Consider the following 22,850-nt stretch of genomic DNA (forward strand, 5'->3'; position numbering starts at 1 on the left):
GTTGCTTGCATTAACATGCTTTGTCCTACTGATCAGTTATGTCCTCGGGTAGTGGACTAACACAGATCACACATTGATGGTCCATACTAAGTGTTATTTCATGTAAAACCCTTTTAATTATTTAAGCAGTTTATATGTCTTTATTGGCATTTAACATTTGTATTATTGTAAGTTGAACCTAGAAAATAAACCCTTCTTATCTTTTATAGCCTGCATTGGAAATTATCGAGATAAAAATGACAAGATCAGTTACTTGAATTTTGATGGACCTGCTGATCTGAGATCTTGCATTAATGGTTTGTATATTATTTCAACTAAAACTCTTTACATAGAATCAGTAACTGTTAAAAAAAACAATAAAAAAAACTATTATTGATACTATAGGGTTCCAGTGCCTGATCCAGTGACTGTCTAGCACATGAGAGGTTCTGCAAATGACAAAGCCTTGTGTATAAGGTTCTTGTATTATCATCTAAAATTAATATTTAATTTATATATATTTTGTTTTACATTTTAACAAAGCAAAAACATGCAAATCGTCTAATTCATTGTCATGTTAAATATATCAGATCTGGGATCTGTGTATGTCAAGCATCATCAAAGGAAACTGAACCTGTCATCAATTTTCACTGTGATTGTTAGGGTTTGTTCACACGCTTAGCAAAAAAACGTCTAAACCTACGGAGTTGTTTTCAAGGGAAAACAGCTCCTGATTTTCAGCCGATTTTTATTCAAACGCGTGTTTTTCGTGGCGTTTTTTACGGCCATTTTTGGAGCAGTTTTTTCTATAAAGTCAATGAAAAACGGGTCCAATAACGGCTCAAGAAAGGACATGCACTTCTTTTTCTCTGGCATTTTTTAACGCGGCCGTAAAAAAAGCCCCGTCAGAACAGAGTGCCGTTTTTCCCATTGAAATCAATGGGCGGTTGTTTGGAGGCGTTCTGCTTCCGATTTTTCAGCCGTTTACGGCCCGAAAAATGGCCGAAAATAAGCCGTGTGAACATACCGTTAGAAAAAAAAAACATTAAAGGAAAACTGCCCATTTGGATAATTTAAGGCCCTTTTACACCGGACAAATATCAGGAAAACGAGCAGTCATATGAACGCTCGTTCCCGATCATTGCCCTGTGAAAACGGGGTCACGATCAGCCGATGAATGAGCAATCACTCGTTCATCGGCTGATCTTATCGTTTATGCAGCAGAAAATATTATCGTCGTTGGCACCACATATCTCTGCTTAAACATAATAGAAATGTATGGGGACTAGCGACCGTAGAAACAATCGCTCTTCCCCATGCATTGCTCCATGTGAAAGGTGCAAATGAGCGCCATCTCGTTGATCGGCGCTGTGTAAGAGGACCCTTCGTAAATACTTAATGAATACTGTACTTTGCTTTGCTTATCTTGTACTTAATGCATGATTTGTTTTCTTCTCTATGGGGCCGTAATGTACCCGAAGTCTTAATATAGCACCAATAGACGTCTATGGGACCCAACTGTGCGGAGCTATCCAGGGTTTTTTTCTGTTGGATTTACAAGGAATTCAACAATAAATATAAGGCGCATGCTCCATTTGATGCCATATTTTATAGATATTCTATGGGAATTTACCTGTAACACGGAGCTGCATGAAGTCTCTATATGGCAGGACACAGAGTGCCTACATCTGTGTAGTAGGGGGTGATAGGGACTGTCGTGTGTTGTGCCATACAGGCTCCGCACATCCAATTTGCAGGGTAGCAGGGTGTTGTCTGTTTCTAGCGACCAGCAGACTTTTTAACAAATTTTAAAACCGCTATGTGTACGAATAGAGAATAGACGTCAACTTTTTATGCATATCTAAGTTGTGAAAAGTTGTTTATAGGGAACTTGTCACTAGGTTTGGAGGCATAAACTCCAGCAAGTTGTTATGCAGACCTGCCCACGTCAAAAATGGCAGTTTCAGGAATAGTTAGTAAAGTAACTTACAGTTTACTTAGATGAGCCCGGGAGCGGCATCGGGCGTATGCGCATAGTTTACAGCACTGTCCTCGGCTTCATGTGCGCTTGCGCCCGATGCTGCCGGACTCCTCTTGAAAAGTTGTAATTTATTTTACTAACTGTTCCCGAAACAGCTGATTTTGACGTAGGGAATATTTGGAAAACGAAACCCCAGCTGTATAAAAACATTCTTGTGGTTTAGTAACTCCAAACCTACGGACAGGTTCCCTTTAAAATTATTTATTTATTGGGCCAACCTAAATAGGAACTTTGTATACATATACAGTGAAGGAAATAAGTATTTTATCCCTTGCTGATTTTGTAAGTTTGCCCACTGTCAAAGACATGAACAGTCTAGAATTTTTTAGGATAGGTTAATTTTACCAGTGAGAGATCGATTATATAAAAAAAAAAAAACAGAAAATCACATTGTCAAAATTATATATATTTATTTGCATTGTGCACAGAGAAATAAGTATTTGATCCCTTTGGCAAACAAGACTTAATACTTGGTGGCAAAACCCTTGTTGGCAAGCACAGCAGTCAGACGTTTTTTGTAGTTGATGATGAGGTTTGCACACATGTTAGATGGAATTTTGGCCCACTCCTCTTTGCAGATCATCTGTAAATCATTAAGATTTCGAGGCTGTCGCTTGGCAACTCGGATCTTCAGCTCCCTCCATAAGTTTTCGATGGGATTAAGGTCTGGAGACTGGCTAGGCCACTCCATGACCTTAATGTGCTTCTTTTTGAGCCACTCCTTTGTTGCCTTGCCTGTATGTTTCGGGTCATTGTCGTGCTGGAAGACCCAGCCACGAGCCATTTTTAATGTCCTGGTGGAGGGAAGGAGGTTGTCACTTAGGATTTGACGGTACATGGCTCCATCCATTCTCCCATTGATGCGGTGAAGTAGTCCTGTGCCCTTAGCAGAGAAACACCCCAAAAACATAATGTTTCCACCTCCATGCTTGACAGTGGGGACGGTGTTCTTTGGGTCATAGGCAGCATTTCTCTTCCTCCAAACACGGCGAGTTGAGTTAATGCCAAAGAGCGCAATTTTAGTCTCATCTGACCACAGCACCTTCTCCAATCACTCTCAGAATCATCCAGATGTTCATTTGCAAACTTCAGATGGGCCTGTACATGTGCCTTCTTGAGCAGGGGGACCTTGCGGGCACTGCAGGATTTTAATCCATTACGGCGTAATGTGTTACCATTAGTTTTCTTGGTGACTGTGGTCCCAGCCCAGCTGCCTTGAGATCATTAACAAGTTCCCCCCGTGTAGTTTTCGGCTGAGCTCTCACCTTCCTCAGGATCAAGGATACCCCACGAGGTGAGATTTTGCATGGAGCCCCAGATCGATGTCGATTGACAGTCATTTTGTATGTCTTCCATTTTCTTACTATTGCACCAACAGTTGTCTCCTTCTCACCCAGCGTCTTACTTATGGTTTTGTAGCCCATTCCAGCCTTGTGCAGGTCTATGATCTTGTCCCTGACATCCATAGAAAGCTCTTTGGTCTTGCCCATGTTGTAGAGGTTAGAGTCAGACTGATTAATGGAGTCTGTGGACAGGAGTCTTTTATACAGGTGACCATTTAAGACAGCTGTCTTTAATGCAGGCATCGAGTTGATTTGGAGCGTGTAACTGGTCTGGAGGAGGCTGAACTCTTAATGGTTGGTAGGGGATCAAATACTTATTTCTCTGTGCACAATGCAAATAAATATATATAATTTTGACTATGTGATTTTCTGTTTTTTTTTTTATATATAATCTATCTCTCACTGGTAAAATTAACCTAGCCTAAAAATTCTAGACTGTTCATGTCTTTGACAGTGGGCAAACTTACAAAATTAGCAAGGGATCAAATACTTATTTCCTTCACTGTACATAAACTGTTATCATTGTACAATGCTATTGAAGGGCTTCGTATACAAACTCGTGAAGACAAAAAGTGGAATACTGGATCAAATTTTCTCTCAGTGCAAGTAAACCCCTTAGTAAATAGAAGCCGGCCCAGGGATGAGCTGATCCCTGCGGGTTCGGCTTCTCTAACCCCCATAGAGGGGGATCTCGAGTCGTTCATATGCCTTATACGTCATATGGAAAGAAGTTGTCGTCATAAGATAACCTTGTCAAGAAATGAAAAAAGTGACTTTATTAGTTGCTGTGGGTATCTGCTCCACGTTTTTCTGTTCTAGCTTTTATCCATGAGGGGCCAGGTAATGTAATATATTTATGTCTCACATTTATTTTACAGCACTTCCAGACCAGTGTAACCCCTTGCCATGTAATAAAGATGGATATAAGGAATGCAAGGACGGTAAAGGAAATTTCACCTGCATTTGTAAACCTGGCTGGCAGGGAGTGCGTTGCGATGAAGGTTAGTGACACTACCTGTCTCATTCTGCTCATATAGTTATTTTATGTATAGTACGATATGGTCTATTAGAAATATAAGATAATACCAGAGGGCACGTCAAAGTATAAATGGTAATTGGAAAACTGGACACAAATATTTCTATAATTTGTAAATAAAATTTCTTCTTACCAATGATACTTGTAACTTGCACTCTTGGAGGCATTTAATTGTTTATAAAAGAACAAAAAACGAAATTTTCAATATGTGTATATTCATCTAGTCTTTAATGGAAGATTGTGCCACAAATTTATTTGTCAACATCAACTGTTAAAGGGGTTATCCGGAGACTCAAAACATCAACTTAATCACCAAAAACACTTTTACACACCTCTCCTAATGTCTACCAGTCAGGGTTACTCACCGCACTCTGATGTGATGCCAGACCTGCTCTTCATGTTACATAGTTACATAATTAGTATGGTTGAAAAAAGACACATGTCCATCAAGTTCAACCAAGGGATGGGAAAAGGGAAGGGAAAAATTTCTACACATAGGAGCTTATATTTTTTTGTTCTAGGAAATTGTCTAAGCCTTTTTTAAAGCATCTAGTATCCCTTGCGTTGACGGCTCCTGCGGTGACTATTCCATAAATTCACTGTTCTCACAGTAAAGAAGGCTTGTCGCCTCTGCAGGTTGAACCTTTCTTTTTCCAGACGGAGGGAGTGCCCCCTTGTTTTTTGAGGGGGTTTTACATCGAACAGGATTTCACCATATTTTTTGTATGTGCCATTCATATATTTATATAAGTTAATCATGTCCCCCCTTAGTTGTCTTTTTTCAAGGCTAAATAGGTTTAATTCTTTTAATCTTTCCTCATAACTTAGATTCTCCATGCCCCTTATTAGCTTCGTTGCTCTTCTTTGTATTTTCTATGAACTGGAGCCCAGAACTGAACTGCATATTCTAGATGAGGCCTCACTAATGCTTTGTAAAGTGGTAATATTACATCCCTGTCCCGCGAGTCCATGCTTCTTTTAATACACAACAATATCTTGCTGGCCTTTGAAGCAGCTGATTGACATTGCATGCTGTTATTTAGTTTATAATCTACAAGTACACCCAGATCCTTCTCAACAAGTGACTCCCCCAGTGTAGCTCCCCTAGGACATATGATGCATGCAGATTGTTGGTACCCAGATGCATAACTTTACATTTATCTACATTAAACTTCATTTGCCAAGTGGATGCCCAAACACTTAGTGTATTCAAATCAGCTTGCAATTTACGAACATCTTCCATAGACTGAACAATAATACATAGCTTGGTGTCATCTGCAAAAATTATGAGACGGGGCTTGCTGTTTCAGCACATGCTGAAAAACTACAAGTCGCAGCATCCCTTTTTTCCCCTCCGCTAGGCCTGCACACCTCTATCCTCTGTTACTGTCCCTTTCATGATGAGCGTCCCAGTGCCGACCTCTAGCGCCACATGATTTGATGATGGGCCAACACGAACGGGAAGGGGAGACCTTTAACATATAGATCCAACTTTCTTCTCAACCTATATAAACAATATACAAATACTGCCATCTGGGATATTGTACTTATTCATTGCTTTTTTGCCATAACATTTTTCATGTGGTCACACAGGAACCCTCAAATGCTCATCTTTATGAATCTCCTAAAATTCACACACAAAGATCTTATATCGAACACTGATAGCACAAACTTTAACACATATTCTAATATTTCTCTACAGTAATTGAACAGTTTGGGATGGCTACTTTATAGTGAATCTCCACTTTTTAGCATCATGCTGCTTTTACATCCAACATTCTTCCACATTTGTTTTTGTTAGAAATAGAACTGTTTAGTTATGTAAAAAAAAAAAGGAAAATCCATAAAAGTTTGTTTTATAAACCTTTTTTTCTATTGTGCAATGTTATCTGGTTCCCTGATTGAAACCAGCAATGTAAACAATGATGTTTTCAGTCTGAAAGTCATGACTATGTACAAGGACATGGGCAGCTGTATTCATGTGAGGACAATTTCTCAATAGTATATATTAGTTCTACTAATACACAGGAATACAAAATTACATGTGACTTTTAGTATATTTACAGTGGTTATCACTTTTTCCGTCGCTCCCACTCATCTCTATGTAGATTCAGGTGTCCGGCCTAAAATTGGGATTTAGAGCTTCCTGTTGTCGGCCTGTGGTTGTCTAGACCTCCAAGATCACAGGTCATAAAAGTGAAATATGTCTATGCCTTAGACAATCTCTTTAGGCTTGCAGATATTCTTCATATTATCAAAAAATAGGACAAGTCCTATTTTTTGTTTTTTACGGACTGTGCTCCCATACTTTATAATAGGAGCATGGCCCGCGTGTGACTGTTCGCGGCCATCCGTGTAATCACGGACCGTGATTATGGTCACGGTCGTGTGCATGGGGCCTAACAATGAGGTGGACTACCCTGATGCGGTATGGTAACCGTATATACACTACTTGTGGCTATAATGTACAATCAGAAAAATACAAAGGAAACAGCCATGTATCAAAACCATACAGAAATGGATGCAAAATGTCAATGATGGTAGTATGGTTATAACCCCCAGTAAAGTGAAAAAATTGCATCCAAGTAAGAAGTTATACCGATAAGTTGGAGCAGAGTTGATGGAGGAAGCCAGGTAGGAGCTCACAACAAGGAGTCCACCATGCTTGATGCGCATTTTGCAATTAATGCTTCGTCCAGGGATGGGAATTGAAAACCTCCACTGTTAGGCTTGGTTTACACACAGCGTTTTGCGGCATTGCGTTTTTGTACCTTTTTTGTGACGTTTTTTAATGCATTTTTTTAGAGCGGCCATATATTGCATTAAAATCTGAAGGAAAATATCAAATGCACTACACACAACTATGTTTTGATTTGTGGCAATTTTGTGGTCAGTGGCATTTTTTCAAAGGCATTTTTCCCATAAGCTTATGTAAAACACCAGAAAAACAGGCATGTACAAAATAACACCAAATGAAAAACGCCACAAAAAAAGCCACTAAAAAAGCCTGATTCATTTTAAGAACGCTAGCAGTTTTAGAAGCATTTTTTGATTCAGTTCGAAACAGCAGAAAAATTCTGTGTGTGAAGGAGGACTTAACATAACTGCTTGAATTTTGTTATTTCATGACTAAACTTTTATATTCCAAAAAAGAGTCTAGAACACCTATCAGACTGAACTCCCTTCCCAGGACTTTCCTACTCTTTATATGTTTCTTTTTCATTTTAGATATTAATGAATGTGAGGATCCAGAAAAAGTGAAGGGCGGCTGCAGTCAGCGATGCGTAAACATACCCGGCAGTTACCGATGTGCATGTGATGACGGTTACTACTTGCTTCCTGATAAGCACACCTGTAGCGGTAAATGCTCTGCACATGCTTTATTGTCTGTCATGTACATAATCAAACCAAAATTAGATCTCTATTACTAAAATGCAGCCAGGTATGTCTCTTTCCACTTATCCATACATTGCAACCACAGCTATTAGGTAGGATTTTTTTCTATAGATGGTGTCTTCTGGGATAGTATGTCAGTAGACAACAGCAATTTGCAGATTTTGAAAAAAAGAAAAATTTCAAATATATAAAATGGAGTATAAATTGTACCTCCAACTATGAACATAATTTCGTTTTTTCTACGACCAGAATTTAATGCGGATTCATTTTATAATATACCCACATTAAGGTAAGGTCACACGTAGCGGCTGTTTACCTGTAAAATACATGATGACATAAACAAGCATCTGAAAACCACACCGATTTGTGGTTAAACCGCTGACTGCGGCCGAACAGCAGATCCTACACGTGACCTTACACTTAGGCCGGATTCACACGAGCGTGTTGGGTCCGTGATATATGGTCATCATATATGTAATCATGTTTTCAGTACGGGACAGTTTTCCGCAGCGAGGCAGGGACTCCTAGCATCATAGATAACTATGATGCTAGGAGCCTGGCTCCCTGCAGTGTGTTTGGTCCGAGAAATGTGTCCAACATGCGGACCGTATATCACGGACCGAACAAATACAAATCTCCAGTTCCCATGCACACAACCATAGATTTAAATGAGACAATTCTGGTTGCCTTCAGCCACCAGTAGGGGGGCTTTGGAGCTTATAATACTCCATTCACATCTGCGTCGGAGGCTCCCGTGCACTATTTTGTCCGGCAAAGCGACGGGCACTATGAATGAAATTCAACAGAACACATTAAAGTCAAAGGGTTCCATTGCATGTCGTTGGTTTCCATCAGGCGACGGATCCAGCAGCTCCAGTTTTTCGTTCTTCTGCTCCTATGATGTAGCAGAATAACGGAAAACCTGAACACAGATGTGAATACAGCATTATTGAATTAAACTGTAAAAATTCTGTATGCAGCGATTTTCCCCTAGTGCTAGGGCTGGAGACTTTATTCACGTAATTAGGTTTCTGGGCTTACATAAGCAGCTTCAAAGAGCCTGAAACATTAAAAATAAAAACACTGCCATAGCTTCACCTTTGAAAAGATGCCTGGTCTGGTCTGGTCCCATACCGGTCCTATTTTCCATACAACATTATGAAGTGTTAAGAGGAGCACATGGCAAGTTTAAATTACAAAAAATAAAATGTATTCCTCTTTTAAGAGAGACATTTTTCTCTATTCCTACGTCTCGCTATTCAATTCTCCTGCAGTCCCCGCAGCGAAATTGGAGCATTATATGCAAGCGATTCAAATGAATGGCCAACCATGTTATGCATGTATGGGTCAAGTCCGCTAGAGTGGTAACCCCTCTTACATAGCTGCTCTCTGTTCTGGCTCATAGAAGGAGTCCCGGATAGTGTCCCCTCCTCTATGACATCCATATGCCTTGATAGGGCATATGGACAGGGGCTGTAATTGTAAGACCATCCCCTTAAAGGGGTTATGTGGGGACCTAAAAGTAACAGCAGTGTACTCACTGCAGTATGTGAGTAGTAGCTGTAGTACAGCAGTAGTACAGCAATTGCATAGAGTACAGCAGCGCCGGTCACATGACAAAGAGTTGTGTCGTCATGAAGGAAGACTGTGCCACTAAACTTCCGGTCCCCCACCAGCGCTATAAAAATCTATTAAAATCTCATAACCAGCACGACGGGGTACCGGAATGTATATTAGCAGTGTACTCACATACTGCAGTGAGTACACTACTAATAATTTTCGGTCCCCACATAACCACTTTAACACTTCTTGAGGTTTTTATAAATCTAGCTATTTTTTTTTCTTACCAAACTGTTAACATGAGAAATTCAACATTGCCTAATGTAATGAGAGGAATACATTATTTAACACCAATACTTGAATGTTATTCAAAACGTATCTCTAAAATCCTCGACTCAATTTAGTACATTGATAGATTTATCTCTACTTCACGGGAGGCATTTATCACTGCTAAGAACAGCTTCATAAAATAACATCTAGTCCCTAAAAAGGTAATTTTGTACGATTGAGAGTGCAGGTCCTCTGTGATTAAGAACCCAATCCATATCTGGGAGTCTCCACAGTCTTCTAGAGCATCCAAGAGAAACAGATTCAGTACTACATCACTGGAATCAATTGATGTTCATTGCAGAGAATTCAAGAGAAGACACCGCAAACAGCCTTACATAAATCTTGTATGTGCTATTCCCTTCCCTTGACAGCAAGAAAACATCATTCAGCATCCACTCTATCAAAATATGTTTTGTTCATCTATTTGTTGCCTCCTGACCGTCCGTAACACTGTATTGTGCGTTACCTATAGTTCTTGCCCTGACTCATAGCAATTTAGTCTGCATTTGCTTCTTCATATGTGCAAATGCGGACAAAATATGTACATTTAAACAATGTATTGTTTCCTATTCTAAGATCAAGGAAATGCACTAAAAACTAAGAAGTTAATGGCTCTCCAATGACAAGCTTTAATAGGGTATGTCTTAATGCAGACACATATGGATCAGGATGACGCGTTTTGAAGCATTCCACCTTTTACTGAGATACCCTTATCTAAATAGCACTAAAGAATCTATCTAAGAAAAAGACGTGATTCATCAAGAAAGTGCATTATTTATACTGGGGTTCACATCGTTTTGAGATTTCATAGGTATTGAAGTACAATAGTCTTTCCAATTTTTTGAGTCCATCTTCTTGATTTAACTGAAGAGAGTGGTCCATGTAGATCCACCCATGCCATACAAAACAGTTCTAGGTTTTCTCATACAAGGAGAGGTTTGTTGCTCTACTGGACCAAGGTCTAGAGTCTAAAATTAAAACTTTATAACACAATATAACTGTATGACCAAAATTATGTGGACACCACTTATTATTATTGAGTTCAGGTGCCTAGCCACTCCCATTGCAAACAGGAGCAAAAAAAAACTAGTACACAGCCATGCAATCTCCACAGACAAACATTACTGGTAGTGTTGGTCGAACTGAAGAGCTCAGTGACTTTAGATTGCAGCTTTTGCCAATAGTCAGTTTGTGAAATTTCTGATCTCCTAGATCTTCCCCGGTCACCTGTAAGGGTTATCATTGTGAAGTAGAGGTGTCTAGGTGGAAAAACAGCCTATCCACGAAGTGGTAAGCCACGCAAGCTCAGAGCGAGGCTGCCGAGTGCTGAAGCACGTGGCACATAAAAATCATTTAACCACTGTTGAATCACTCACTGTCGAGAGCTTCATGAAATGGGTTTCCATGGTGAAGCAGCTGCATACAAGCCTAAGATCACTGTGCACAATGCCAAGTGTTAGCTGAGTTCTGTAAAGCACGCTGAAACTAGACTCTGGAACAGTGGAAACAAGTATTCTGGAGTGATGAATCACAGTTCACTATCTGCAGTATGATGGATGACTTTGGGTATTGCAGATGCCAGAAGGGATATTGAACCACAGAAAACAATGGACAGCCAGAACACATATCTCACAGAGCAACGCTGTGCAAACAGACTGAGTGTAATGGCAGGAAGGAGGTGAAGGGAAAGTGAGCCCTAATCTACCCACCGCCCTGTCCCTGCCTACTTGCAACGACCCGCCCTAGGCGACGAGGTACAACTGGGCGGCGGTCCCTACGCTGGCTAAGTGCACAGGAAGACAAACAGGGAACACGCAAGGGAAGGGGCAGTAGCCACGGAACACCACGAGGAAACGGGGCGGCGAACGAACAGTCAGGACCAGGACGAAGTGAGTACACCCGAGCGGGCACGGAGACAGAAGCAAGCCAGGGCAAGCAAAGCAGGTCAAGCAGAACTGCAGCAAGGCAGAAGCACGGCAGAAGCAGGCTGGAGCAAGCAGCAGTGGGGCCAGGAATCCAAAAGAATTACAAGCACTGAGGGAGAGCACAGGGCAGGTAATAAAGGGCAGGGGGCGGAGCTAACTCCGAGAGACCAGGCCGCGATAGGCTCTCCCACTCCTGAGCCTGCCACCCTGGTTGGTGGGAGATGGTGTCCGTCGAACAGGTCTGGCCTCAGGTGTGGATTGATTAATCCCAGGAGTATAGCTAGATGAAGTACCTGGCAGATCCCTAACAGTACTCCCCCTTTTATGAGGGGCCACCGGACCCTTACTAAGGGGACCCGGTTTAGTGGGGAAGAGGAGGTGGAACCTCCTGATCAATACCCCAGCGTGAACATCACGGGCAGGTACCCAAGTCCTCTCCTCCGGCCCGTATCCTCTCCAATGGACCAGGTACTGGAGGGAGCCCTGGACCATCCTACTGTCCATAATCTTGGCCACCTCGAATTCCACCCCCTCAGGGGTGAGAACGGGAACAGGAGGTATCCTCGAGGGGGACCAGGACGGGGAGCAGCGTTTAAGGAGGGAGGCATGGAAGACGTCATGTATGCGAAAGGATGGGGGGAGCTCCAGACGGAAGGATACAGGGTTGAGGACTTCAATGATCTTATAAGGTCCAATAAATCGGGGAGCAAACTTCCTGGACGGGACCTTAAGGCGCAAGTTCCTGGACGACAACCAGACCAAATCCCCGACGACAAACCGGGGGTTAGCAGAACGTCTACTATCCGCCTGAATCTTTTGTGCGCTCTGGGACGCCTCTAGGTTCTTCTGAACCTGGGCCCAGACAGTGCACAGTTCCCGATGAACCTCCTCTACCTCAGGATTATTGGAACAACCAGGGGAGACGGAGGAGAGCCTTGGGTTAAACCCGAAATTACAGAAAAACGGGGAGACCCCTGACGAGTTACTGACCCGGTTATTCAGGGAAAATTCAGCAAGGGGAAGGAATGAGACCCAATCGAATTGACAGTCAGAGATGAAACACCTTAAATATTGTTCCAGGGATTGGTTGGTCCTTTCCGTTTGGCCATTAGTTTCGGGATGGAAGGCGGAGGAGAAGGACAGATCAATCTCCAACTTTTTACAAAAAGCTCTCCAAAATAAGGAAACAAATTGTACCCCTCTGTCAGAAACGATATTGACTGGGGCCCCATGGAGACGCAGGATGTGTTTCACAAACAAAGAAGCTAACGTCTTGGCGTTAGGTAGCTTCTTAAGGGGCACAAAGTGGCACATCTTGCTGAAGCGGTCGACTACCACCCACACCACCGACTTGCCCTGAGATGGAGGCAAATCGGTGATAAAATCCATGGAGATATGGGTCCAAGGTCTCTGGGGAATGGGCAAGGAACGTAGTAGGCCCGCAGGTCGGGACCTAGGGGTTTTGGACCTAGCGCAAACCTCACAGGCGGCGACGTAAGCCCTAACATCTTTAGGCAACCCAGGCCACCAATAGTTTCTGGTAATGAGGTGTTTGGTTCCCAAGATGCCAGGATGACCAGATAGAGCGGAGTCATGGTTTTCCCTGAGTACCCTCAGCCGGTATTGCAGGGGAACAAACAGTTTGTCCCCAGGGACGTTCCCGGGAGCTGCACCCTGATCAGCCGCGATATCAGAAGCTAAATCAGAATCCGTGGCAGAGACGATTATACCAGGGGGTAAAATACAAGCGGGATCCTTCTCGGAAGGAGGATTGGCCATGAAACTACGTGACAGAGCGTCAGCCTTAATATTCTTGGACCCAGCCCTATAGGTAACCAAGAAATTAAATCTGGTAAAGAATAGTGCCCACCGAGCTTGTCTAGGATTAAGCCTCCGGGCCGATTCTAGGAAAACCAGATTCTTGTGATCCGTAAGGACCGTTACCTGGTGTCTGGCCCCCTCCAGGAAATGCCGCCACTCCTCAAAAGCCCATTTAATGGCTAGAAGTTCGCGGTTGCCAATATCATAGTTACTCTCCGTGGGCGAAAACTTCCTAGAGAAGTAAGCACAGGGGCGGAGATGGGTGAGGGAGCTGGTACCCTGGGACAAGACGGCCCCCACTCCCACCTCGGAAGCGTCAACCTCCACAATAAATGGCTCCTCTTGGTTGGGCTGAATCAGCACGGGGGCCGAGATAAAGCACTTCTTGAGAGTCTCAAAGGCCTGGACGGCCTCAGGGGGCCAATGGAGGACATCGGCACCCTTGCGGGTAAGGTCCGTAAGAGGCTTAGCGACGACCGAGAAGTTGGCAATAAATCTCCTGTAATAGTTGGCGAACCCTAAAAAACACTGTAACGCCTTAAGGGAGGCAGGTTGGACCCATTCCGCCACAGCTTGAACCTTGGCAGGGTCCATGCGGAATTCATGAGGAGTGAGGATCTGCCCTAAAAATGGTATCTCCTGTACCCCAAAGACACATTTTTCAGTCTTAGCAAACAGATTATTCTCCCGAAGGACCTGGAGCACCTTCCTGACATGCTCCACGTGGGAGGACCAGTCCTTGGAAAACACCAGTATGTCATCAAGGTACACAACAAGAAAATTACCTAGGTACTCTCTCAGGATTTCATTAATAAAATTCTGGAAGACAGCAGGGGCATTACACAACCCAAAGGGCATGACCAGGTATTCGAAATGACCCTCGGGTGTGTTGAACGCAGTTTTCCACTCATCCCCCTCTTTGATGTGGATAAGGTTATATGCCCCCCGTAGATCGAACTTAGAAAACCATTGGGCTCCCTGAACCTGATTAAAAAGATCCGGAATCAAAGGAAGTGGGTACTGGTTCCTTACGGTGACCTTATTCAGGTTACGATAATCAATGCATGGCCTAAGACCACCATCCTTCTTCCCCACGAAGAAGAAGCCAGCACCTACTGGAGAAGTCGAGGGGCGAATGAAACCCTTGGCCAGGCATTCTTGGATATACACCCTCATCGCTTCACGTTCAGGACATGAAAGATTAAATATCCTACCCTTAGGAAGCTTGGCACCAGGCACCAAATAGATAGCGCAATCGTAATCTCTATGGGGGGGCAATACCTCGGAGGCCTCCTTAGAAAACACATCGGCGAAGTCCTGAACAAACTCAGGAAGCGTGTTTACCTCCTCCCGGGGAGAAATAGAGTTAACAGAAAGACATGACATAAGACATTCATTACCCCATTTGGTGAGATCCCCAGTATTCCAATCAAATGTGGGATTATGCAACTGCAACCAGGGAAGGCCTAAAACCAGATCAGACGATAATCCCTGCATCACCAGTACAGAGCACTGCTCCAAATGCATGGAGCCAACCAGGAGTTCAAAAACAGGAGTATGCTGAGTAAAATAACCATTAGCAAGGGGGGTTGAGTCGATTCCTACTACAGGGATAGGATAAGGTAAATCAATACAAGGCATCTTTAGAGACATAGCAAATTCCACAGACATGATATTAGCAGATGAGCCAGAATCCACGAAAGCACTGCCCGTGGCAGACCGGCCAGCAAACGAGACCTGAAAGGGAAGCAAAATTTTATTGCGTTTCACATTAACGGGAAATACCTGTGCGCCCAAGTGACCTCCCCGATGATCACTTAGGCGCGGAAGTTTTCCGGCTTCTTATTCTTGCGCCTGGGACAGGTGTTCAGTAGATGCTTGTCGTCCCCACAGTAGAAGCAGAGACCATTCATTCTGCGAAACTCCCTACGTTGTCGAGGGGACATGGAGGCCCCGAGTTGCATAGGTACCTCCGAGTCCTCCGTGGAGGGGCGAGGAGACGGGACCTCGGGGGGAATCGCAGAAAAGTCAGAGGGGAGCACACTGAAGCGTTCTAGCTGACGTTCCCTGAGACGTCGGTCAAGTCGTACTGCTAGGGCCATAACCTGGTCAAGGGAGTCAGGCGAGGGGTAGCTAACCAGCAGATCCTTCAGGGCGTCAGATAATCCTAACCTAAACTGGCACCTTAGGGCCGGATCGTTCCACTGAGAAGCTACGCACCACTTCCTAAAATCAGAACAGTATTCCTCAACCGGTCTCCTACCCTGACGTAAGGTCACCAGCTGACTCTCGGCTAAAGCAGTCCTGTCAGTCTCGTCGTAAATGAGTCCGAGGGCAGAGAAAAAACGATCAACAGAGGAAAGTTCAGGGGCGTCAGGAGCCAAGGAGAAGGCCCACTCTTGGGGCCCTTCCTGGAGTCGGGATATGATGATATCCACCCGCTGGTTCTCGGAACCTGAGGAGTGGGGCTTTAGGCGGAAATACAGTCTGCAACTCTCCCGGAAGGAGAGAAACGTCTTACGGTCCCCTAAAAACCGGTCAGGTAACTTGAGGTCGGGTTCTAGAGGTGAGGTGAGGGGTACTACTAAAGCAGCGTCACCCTGATTGACCCTTTGGGCCAGGGCCTGGACCTGTAGGGAGAGGCCCTGCATCTGCTGGGTCAGGGTCTCAAGGGGGTCCATGATAGCGTCAGCGTAGGAGAAATGGTAGACTAGGTAAGGGGCTTGTAATTATGTAATGGCAGGAAGGAGGTGAAGGGAAAGTGAGCCCTAATCTACCCACCGCCCTGTCCCTGCCTACTTGCAACGACCCGCCCTAGGCGACGAGGTACAACTGGGCGGCGGTCCCTACGCTGGCTAAGTGCACAGGAAGACAAACAGGGAACACGCAAGGGAAGGGGCAGTAGCCACGGAACGCCACGAGGAAACGGGGCGGCGAACGAACAGTCAGGACCAGGACGAAGTGAGTACACCCGAGCGGGCACGGAGACAGAAGCAAGCCAGGGCAAGCAAAGCAGGTCAAGCAGAACTGCAGCAAGGCAGAAGCACGGCAGAAGCAGGCTGGAGCAAGCAGCAGTGAGTCCAGGAATCCAAAAGAATTACAAGCACTGAGGGAGAGCACAGGGCAGGTAATAAAGGGCAGGGGGCGGAGCTAACTCCGAGAGACCAGGCCGCGATAGGCTCTCCCACTCCTGAGCCTGCCACCCTTGTTGGTGGGAGATGGTGTCCGTCGAACAGGTCTGGCCTCAGGTGTGGATTGATTAATTCCAGGAGTATAGCTAGATGAAGTACCTGGCAGATCCCTAACACTGAGCACACCTGTGTTAAATAACAGTCATAATGGTGTACAAACAGCCAACTATGGGTCACTTAAGAGGTACTGGGAGACAAATGCAACAAAAGTATATAAATATTGGTAATTAATCTGCACAGTATGTCTAGGACAGTAATACATCACAGTTCCAAAGAGAACAAATACAGCGAGTAACCGAGAATGAAGATATATTTTAATAAACTGTGCAAAATGTGCACATGTCTCTTACCCATGACAGAATGCAAGTGACTGGCGTCCACCCCGACGCGCGTTTCGGGCCGGAAGCCTTCGTCTGGGGACCCCCATTAACCATGAACTTTCTAGGGAACTGCTTGGTGTCCTCCATTTAGGTATAGTACAGGAAGGATATTGGTCTGGGTTTGTTTTTCAGGGTCCGGGCTAGTCACCTTATTGCCAGTGTAGGGTAATGTTATTGCAATAGCATACAAAGACATTAAAGTCTATTGTAAAGTGTATGCTTCTAACTTTGTGGCAGACCCTTTCCTGTCCCAGCATGACTAGGTCTCTGTGCACAGTGAGGTCCATAAAGACAAGGTGTGAGGAGTTTGGTGTGGAGGAACCTGAGTGGCCTGTATAGAGTCCTGACCTCAACCCCAGCAGAGATCTTTGGCAAGAATTGGAACACTGATTGACAGCCAGACCTTCTCATCCAACATCAATGTCTGACCACACAAATGCTCTTTTACCTGAAGGGGCATATATTCCCACAGACACACTCCAACATCTTGTGGAAAGTCTTCCCAGAAGAGTGAGCAAATGGGGGCTCAAGTCCATATGGTTTTTGAATGGGACGTCAAGCTCATATAGGTGTGATGGTCAGGTGTCCACAAGGTTTTAGCCATATAGTGTATTTAATAGATATTGTCATTTTTGTTACTAGAAATGTTTTATGATAAAATAAGGTAGAGTTGGAACAATTACTACATACACCATGCAGCATTTGTTGTAGAGATATACTGTATATGTGTAATTGCCCAAAAACAAACATTTTCTATCCTTATGTCTGCAACAACATGATATAAAAGGACCACACCAATATAGCGAAAGTGCTTTCAGGGGATTTTCTTTGTTCATTTCTTGAGAGTTGTGTTTTTGTAGCATAAAATACAGGTTTTACATTTAGGGATTTTCACTATATTGGACCCTGGAATTTCGGTTTGTAGGGTAATCACTATATGTAAATAGTCACAATGCCCACCCCATTGGATTCAACGAATATTTGCCCATCATAAAAATGTACACGCAAACGGACATACCATTATGTCCTTATTGCAGTCTGTTGAATGCAATAGGATGTAATAGTAGGCCCATTGGATGGCCTAGCGAAGGCCCTCTGGCTTGCCATGGCTTTAGGCCAAAGGCATGGCCTAATAGATTGCCTGTCAGTTTTGACTCCGCTATCGATTCCGTCGGAAAACCATAAACCTGCCAGAATGGTAACGAACGGAAACCATTAGCGATGTTTCCGTCACCATTGCTATCAATGGTGACTGAAATGGAAGCTGTGCTTTCACTTTCCGTTGCGGGGGTTCACCCGACGGAAACTTCAGACGGAACCCCGGAACGGAAATGAACGGTGATGTGAACAGGCCCTTATTCATGTCGCACGGTGAATGGCGTAAATTAAAAATGCAAAAAAACGATGCTGGCATTGATGGTTTTTTTTCTACCCCCCTCAAAAAAGTTAATAAAAGTTAATCAATAGGTTATATGTTCCCCAAATTGGTGCCATTTAAAAATATGACTCGTCCCGCAAAAAATAACCCCTTATACAGCTTCGTTGATTGTAAAAAAAAAGTTATGGCTCTCAAACTATAGCGACACAAAAATAAGTGAATTTAAAAAGAAGTGTTTTTAATGTGCAAAAGTAGTAAAACATAAAAAAACTATATAAATTTAGTATCGCTGTAAAAGTAATGAGCCACAGAATAAAGTTAACATTACATTTTTAACACACAGTGAATGTCCTAAAAACGAAACCCAATAAACAATGGCAGAATTCTTGTTTTTTTCAAACCCCCTAAAAAAAATGAATCAAAGTGTTTTTAATAAATTATATGTACCCCACAATGGTCTTGCATAACACAAGCTGTCATATGACTAAGTCGAAGGAAAAATGAAAAAGTAATGGCCCTCAGAACACAGTGATGAAAAGACAAAAAAAAAATGCTGCATCCTGAAGGTGTTAATTGCAAATTTCAAAAAACGCCCCTTACCCAAGCTACATTGGTAAATAGCTCATGCATTTTTTAAACTATATATATATATATATATATATATATATATATATATATATATATATATATATATATAGCAGCAGAGATATGAGTTATTGGTCTTTCCATATTTCTGACTTTCTAATCATGTCTTTTTAGGACATAATCATTGAATGGTGTCCATTGAAATCAATAGACTCTGAAATGCACGGATATGTTGGGTCCTCCTGCTAAATGATGGAGGTCCTGAATGGCCCCTCTATTAACCCAGAATGACCTAATAGATTATGTATACATGGGTTTTCTAAACCAGACATCCTCTTTACAAAAGCTGCCACAAAATAGCTCCATATTTTGCCATTTCATACGACCATACGTTGTATTCTACATGTAAGATGTCTTTGTCTTCAATAGATAGAAATGAATGTGAGCTGAGCCCAGTAATATGCGGAGGGGCACAATGCAGAAATACGCCAGGAAAGTATGAATGTGAGTGTGATGCTGGATTTCGGTTTAACACATCATCGAAGATTTGTGAAGGTAAGTAACACTCTAGCCTATTTCATTGTCATTGTTGCTGCTATGTAGAAAGGTGTCTGTATGTGGGCACATAAGGCCACCAAAGGCTTTTCAGGGCTTCAGGCTAATCTACATCATGTTTAGCTAAGCATAGTCATTGGCAAAAGAACAGAGGGGGTGGTGAAGGCAGTTGCCGAATATCCATTTCCATGAGGACCAAAGGCCGAGACAGACAATAGAGGTTCCCCGTGCAAGAACACCTTTTGCTTTTCAACAGCTAATCTGGTGTGCTAGTTGGGGACCATAGTGCATATCCCTTATGGATCTCTACAAAGTCCCTTACCGATATGCCACTCCATCAGTTATTGTAAGCCATGGACTTCATTAGGCCTTATTCACACGAACGTGTGTCAAATTGGCCGTGAAAAAAATAGTGTTTTTCATGGTCGATTTGCATTCATGTGGGACCCGATTTCACAGACTTGATTGTATTGAGGGATTTGTGAAAATACATGTCCTATATTTTTACGAGCCATTCACACGATCCGTTAAAACAACGGCTGTGTGAGTAGCCCCATAGAAGTACATTGATTTTTATGCAACCGTGTGACGGCCGATTTGTGTGAATAAGGCCTTAGTGTAGTTCTTTCAATATTATAGACATTAGTTGACACTGTTAATTTTCTTTTTTTGGTTGCTGTGGGCTTCTGATCAAGACACAAGTCATTTGACAGCTGCATATAGTCTCAATGATTTTAATCTAAGGAAACTTCTGAGTCCTAGTCCAGCCCTACCTCAGTGCCCTTCATTTGTATTATAGATGTAGATGAATGTGCAGAAGATATTTGCAGCCAAATGTGTGTTAATACGGCAGGAAGTTACAAATGCTACTGTGAAGGAAGAAAGAAGTTCAAACTTGCTCAGGACAACAAGTCATGTGAAGTGAGTAGACCACAATGTTGTATTAATATATATACATATATACATATACATACATATATATATACACACTTCCTATTGTCTGTGTTCTTAAAAATGGCAATTCTTTAAAAGGTTGTCTGGTTTAGGCACCTGCTTTCCATAGGCCATTTTAAACGGACAGATCGCTCTCGGTTTTGGAGGGCAGCAGCTATCCATTCAATTTAGGAAACATTTTATAACATCCCCATTCAATACGTTAGCTGTAGTAGTTAATCAAATATATTCACAATGGGGTTGTCCTTAAATGGATTGTCTCATCGCTACGGAATCTGCTCAAATGAATTACTTATTATGAAATATGTGAAGGAGCTTACTTATAGGCTCTTCACTTTTACTATCAAAGCAGGGGACCCCCCGTCTATGAAATCTACACTGTTCAGCTATAACATTAAAACCACCTGCCTAATATTGTGTAGGTGTCCCGTGTGCCGCCAAAACATCTCTGACTCATCGAGGCATGGACTCCACTAGACCTCTGAAGACGTCCTGTGGTATCTGGCACCAAGACAGTAGCAGCAGGTCCTGTAAGTCCAGTAAGTTGTGAGATTGAACCTGCATTACATGGATTGGACCTCTTTTTCCAGTATATCCCAAAGATGCTCGGTCAAATTGAGATCTGGGAATTTGGAGGCCAAGTCAACTTTGAATTCAATGTCTTGTTCCGCAAAACCATTCTTGAACAATTTTTGCAGTGTGACATTATCCACTGCCATTAGGGAATACAGTTGACAAGTAGGGATGTAATTGGTCTCAAATCATATTTAGGTAGCTGGTATGTGTCAATGTAACACCCACATTAATGCCAGGACCCAAGATTTCTCAGCAGAACATTGTCCAGAGCATCAAGCTGCCTCCACCGGCTTGTCTTCTTCCTATAGTACATACTGGTGCCATCTCTTCCCAGGTAAGCGACGCACACGCACCCGGTTGTCCACATTATATAAGAAAAAAAACTTGATTCATCAGATCAAAGTCCAGTTCTGATGCCCACTTTCCCATTGTAGGTCTTGGACCAGTTTTCGTAGGTACTAACCACTGCATACCGGGAACACCCAACAATACCTGCTGTTTTGAAGATGCTCTGACCCAGTCGTCTAGCCATCACAATTTGACCCTTGTAAAAGTTGTTCAGACTCTTACTCTTGACCATTTTTTCTGCTGCCTGCACCTCAATTTCAAGACCTGATTGGTCACTTGCTGCCTAATATATCCCACTCGTTGACAGGGGCCATTGTATCAATGTTATTAATTTCTCCTGTCAGTGGTTTTAATGTTATGGCTGAACGGTGTATATTCCCTATTATGGCATATGGGTAGGGTTTGTCTTAATGTTAAGAAGAAGCAGTTAAAAAGAATCACTAGCCATATTGATTGCTGAAATGTTTATTCCAGATATATAAAAGGAATGTTTGGCAGATGACCCAAGCGGATCATGTAGAAGATTTTAGTACAAAAAAGCTTGGCAGGTCTATCTTGTAGCCAATCAAAAAACACAAGTAATCCATGATGAGATAGTGGGATGTGAAGCGCATAGTGCTGAATTGTGAAAAGGGACAGAATATGGAAGACCAAAATAAGTCAAGTAGGGTAGATGCAGTTGTTTTGTTAGACAAACCAGTTATTGAGTCAGGAAGCAAAGAGGATTTTTCCCGGGTTTGGTTTTGTTTATGGAAAGCCAACAAGGTAAAGATTACATTGGCTTTGCCAATTTCATAGTTAAGTTTTATGGAATTGGCATCCTGAGACCTAGCACCAGTATAGAGAAGAAACACCATAAAATGTTACTGGTAAGCCAACACTAATCCTACCTGGTGGATGTGTAAGCAGTAATAGATATACAGAAACCATTGGGTTCTACTGTTGTATTAGTTAAATTTCTATAACTTTTCTGTATTTAGTAATAATAAAATGGCTTGTAACATGCTGCTGAACAATTTTCCACTCAGATCCTCCCTTGTTCTTGTCGGCACCTTCTTCTTATTGTCAATAACATCCTGTATTTGTAATGGTCAGAATATCTTTGGTCACCAGTTGTATTTCTGTGCTGCCTAGAGGATCCCCCTCCCTTGATACCGGACAGCAAGTAGAAAGATTGACAAGGGTCAGATTAAATAAATAATATAGGTATTGGGCATAGAGTTGGGGATTTTGTACTGTTCGAAAAAAGTTAAGTTAGGCTATAAAGTGAACTCAATTTTGTATTTTTTTTCATCTAAATATCCAGAATTATGTGCTGATTAATTTATTAATATTTCTCTATAGCGGTTGGAGCTCTGTTTTACGGAAACAAAACTTCAAATTCCCTGCATGTGGATGAAGAGATAAATGATAAAATTCCTGCAATATGAAGCCACCACTAGGGGGAGCTTT

General features: G+C 42.8%; 1 protein-coding gene across 2 annotated transcripts in view; it reads left to right on the forward strand.

Moving 5' to 3' along the window:
- PROS1 (protein S) overlaps positions 1–22,850 on the forward strand; it is a 67,796-nt gene that overhangs the window by 17,652 nt on the left and 27,294 nt on the right. For both annotated transcript variants that reach the window (XM_075854458.1, XM_075854457.1), the window contains exons 4-8: positions 210–296; positions 4,242–4,364; positions 7,628–7,759; positions 19,395–19,520; positions 20,320–20,441. In XM_075854458.1, the coding sequence (XP_075710573.1) occupies positions 210–296; positions 4,242–4,364; positions 7,628–7,759; positions 19,395–19,520; positions 20,320–20,441 (590 nt within the window). The remainder of the gene's footprint in view (positions 1–209; positions 297–4,241; positions 4,365–7,627; positions 7,760–19,394; positions 19,521–20,319; positions 20,442–22,850) is intronic.

Source organism: Rhinoderma darwinii, chromosome 2 (genome assembly GCF_050947455.1).
Source record: "Rhinoderma darwinii isolate aRhiDar2 chromosome 2, aRhiDar2.hap1, whole genome shotgun sequence".
Taxonomy (NCBI): domain Eukaryota; kingdom Metazoa; phylum Chordata; class Amphibia; order Anura; family Rhinodermatidae; genus Rhinoderma; species Rhinoderma darwinii.